Source organism: Poecilia reticulata, linkage group LG2 (assembly GCF_000633615.1).
Source record: "Poecilia reticulata strain Guanapo linkage group LG2, Guppy_female_1.0+MT, whole genome shotgun sequence".
Taxonomy (NCBI): domain Eukaryota; kingdom Metazoa; phylum Chordata; class Actinopteri; order Cyprinodontiformes; family Poeciliidae; genus Poecilia; species Poecilia reticulata.
In genome coordinates this window covers 40,982,158-40,985,417 of record NC_024332.1, presented here as the reverse complement: position 1 = coordinate 40,985,417, position 3,260 = coordinate 40,982,158, and the positions used below count along the sequence as shown (strand labels likewise).

The 3,260-nt window shown below is 34.8% G+C and overlaps 1 protein-coding gene across 1 annotated transcript in view; it reads right to left on the bottom strand.

Moving 5' to 3' along the window:
* The window catches only part of LOC103461769 (heat shock 70 kDa protein 12B-like), a 9,434-nt gene that overhangs the window by 3,630 nt on the left and 2,544 nt on the right, over nt 1–3,260 (bottom strand). The window contains exon 5 of the mRNA XM_017309373.1: nt 7–205. Coding sequence (XP_017164862.1) covers nt 7–205 — 199 coding nt within the window. The remainder of the gene's footprint in view (nt 1–6; nt 206–3,260) is intronic.

Sequence of the window (3,260 nt, the reverse complement as noted above, 5' to 3'; positions counted from 1 at the left end):
CTGAGCCAATCTTCCCAGGTTAAGTGAGCAGGTGATTTCTATATCTTTATCCCCCTTTTTGAAAAGTGTGAAGTCATACATTATATTTTGAACTTCACCAGGGTAGTTTTGTTCATATTTGTCCCAGACTCCATCACAGAATATTTCTCTGAGGAACTGTTTAAATTTTCTGTCTACATTTTGTCCTCCCAGGTCGTTTCCAGAGGCCTTGTGCAGCTCCTTTAAGGCTCCTCATTCTAAGACTTCATGAACAGTGATGTCAATAGTTCCACCTGCAACAACACATGGACATTTTACAATTTTAATGTACATTCTGTATTTAAACGAACATCCAGTCATAAGAACAGAGGTAAGAGCCGAACCTCCACAATCAACAACGATGTACTGCGTCCCTGGAGACTGATCCAGTGACTTTGTGTTGTGCTTCTGGTTCTAGTGCAATCACCAGTTTATCTTCATTTCCCTCTGACACAATGCCTGCCTGCAATCAATAATATGACCATATATTTAAGAATAAGCAAAGTCAAAATATTCAAATGAATATAATCTAATTTCTTATTCTCTGTTGAGTGAAATGCTTTAGTGTTACCTGGGTTGGAGCTTCTCTCATGAACTGTTTGGCTGAAGGATCCCAGATGGCAGGAACCGTCAGGACCCAGGTGAAGTCGGAGGGAATGAACTTTCTCCCTTTTGCATTGGAGTTGATGGTTTTCAGGGCATCGTCCTTCAGAAATCTCAGAGCCTCTGTAAAAACCTTCAGCGCCTTCATCGACTTCCCGTTGGCTGCTTTGATCATCAGATTTCTGTTGATTTTCTGAATAATGGTGATCATGATGTTAGTGTTTGTGTTTTAAACTCAAAGTCTCAAAGTCGCTTCAAGAGAGGAAAGTGGTCTACCATACTTGATTTGCCCTACAAAGTGCTCTTGTAGGAGAAGTGCCAACTAAAACATTTTAGGTTGAAGCTTCAGCTAATCTCCTCTGTATAGGTTTCAGCATTGATGATGGTTACTGTAACAGTGAGCCACTAGATGTACATGCATTTGAAGTTCGGGATCTGAAGCCGAACTTCAAAAATGCTGATAATTTATGAAGAAGAAGCAAAACCTCCCATGAACTCATGTCATTCAAAAATAGCTGGCTAGAGAACCATTATGAGTTTTGGAGTGAATGGAAGACTGCTTCATGAGGAACGGAAATGAACTGAAGAGTGGAAGATTGTGAATGGGCTTCAGAGTGAACCAGGACAACAACCTAACCAACAACCTAATTGTGATCTAGTATGACAGACAGTGAACCTATTTCTTCATTTGTTGCCATTGAACCAGTGGGAAATGTTCTGCAATGTCCTGGATCATTTCATCAGTGACAAAGTGCTTAAATATATGTATGGAGTTATGTAACACCCATGAGATTGATATGAAACAAAATGGACCCATGGTGCTGAAATAATTTTGACCCTCTGATTTTGTGACAATGGACGACTTAAGTTCAAATCACTATTATTTCCTGGTCTTTTCTGCTAACAACATTGTTATATCATTTGTTAAGATGTGGCATTTACTAAAATAAAGAACCAGATTCACCCTCGAATTAACTCTTTAAACTTTGACAGAACAATCAGCCAGAGTAAGAAATGTGTTGGTTTGTTAAAACAAAAAAGAATAAGAGAAGAGAAGGAAGTTGTTCAACAAAACCATAAATTGAGGTAAGTAGTTGGCCAATTTTAATTTTAAGATAACGTATTCTACAGTTACTATCAACTATAAATGAAGGCCAAACGTGCTCAGATATCAGCTATCCAAAACAATGTGGATGGTCAATAGTAAATTGAACATCCACATGATTAACTCAGCAGAAATAATCAATGATATTGATTATTTCATCAGACCAGTGTTTGTTCAGTTGATGGTTTTACATTGATTCAGGGCGAACTGCTCATGTTATTCCACAGATCTCTGAAAGACAAAGAAAAGGAAACTGAAGCCCTCAAAAGAATGTATGTTACATTCAGTGGCTTAAAACATGAAATTGAATTTTCGTTTTCACACTTTAAGATAAATAACTGTTGCTTTTAAACAGAATAAATGAGAAGGACGAGCAGCTTCAGTGTACAAAGTAAATACATTATTTTATTCATTCATTCATTTATGCACTGTGTGCTGGTTTTCATTATACTTTTACGTCACAGATCTGCATCTAAAGAAAAGCAAAAGGAGACTGAAGCCTTCCTGCAAAGGTACTTTTTTAACACTTTGTTACTATTAACCTTACTAAAACCTGTAGGAAGATCCATCAGTCTATGAAACTGATCAAGTTTAATATCCATGTGATGGTAAATAAATGACCATCACATGGAGTTGATGGTCTTTAATTTACATCTCTCTGTTCAACTGTCTAAAAGCAGTTTTAGACAGTAAAATTGATGGATAGATGGGAATTGTGAAACGAAATTAATCAAGAAACGACGCTTTCTACATCTATAAGAATGTGAAAAAGCTTAAGTGTGACAGCTTTAACAAATCTTAAAGCTGCACCTTTTTAATTCAGTTGAAAATAGATGTTTGTGATTATTATTTCTAAAAGCTTAATAAAACCTAATAAGTTTGCTTAACTGTATTTTTTAAATTTTCATACCTTTTTAAACATAAATTCAAAACTGTTTGGCTATTGTATTTATTTTGTGTATTCAACTGAGTTTCCTGTGAATCTGAACATGTTTTTCTCTGTTACTCTGCATTTGCATCTATTGTGCAGCATGTTGTCCTGTAGTTCGACATAGAAAAGATTTTATTTAAATTTTAATTGAAGGGCTGTTTTATATACTTCTGCTACTGCTCAATTACCAACAGACCATTAGTTAACAGGTTGATTTTTAAGGGTATTGCAAAAACATCCAATTAATCTAAAACAATCTGGTTTATTTTCAATTTAACAGTGTAAATTCTAGAAATTAAATGTGATTAGATTCTTTCTATGTGTTTGCAAAATGTTGAATCCTGAAAAAGAAAGGCAGAATAAAAAGGTTTGAATGGACTTTTGATGAAAATAAAAACTAATTTCAGTGGGTTTTGACTTTGCTTTTTATTGTGTCTACATACAGATTTCACCAGTTCTTATCTATCTCATTATAACCAGCAGTAACTAGATTTCAAATAAAGAGCAAATAATTTAAAGAAAATGAATTACAGGGCTTTCACATGTTTCTGTGAATATTTAATATTGTGTTATATAATTGTCTTAAAATGGTTGATGTAAATA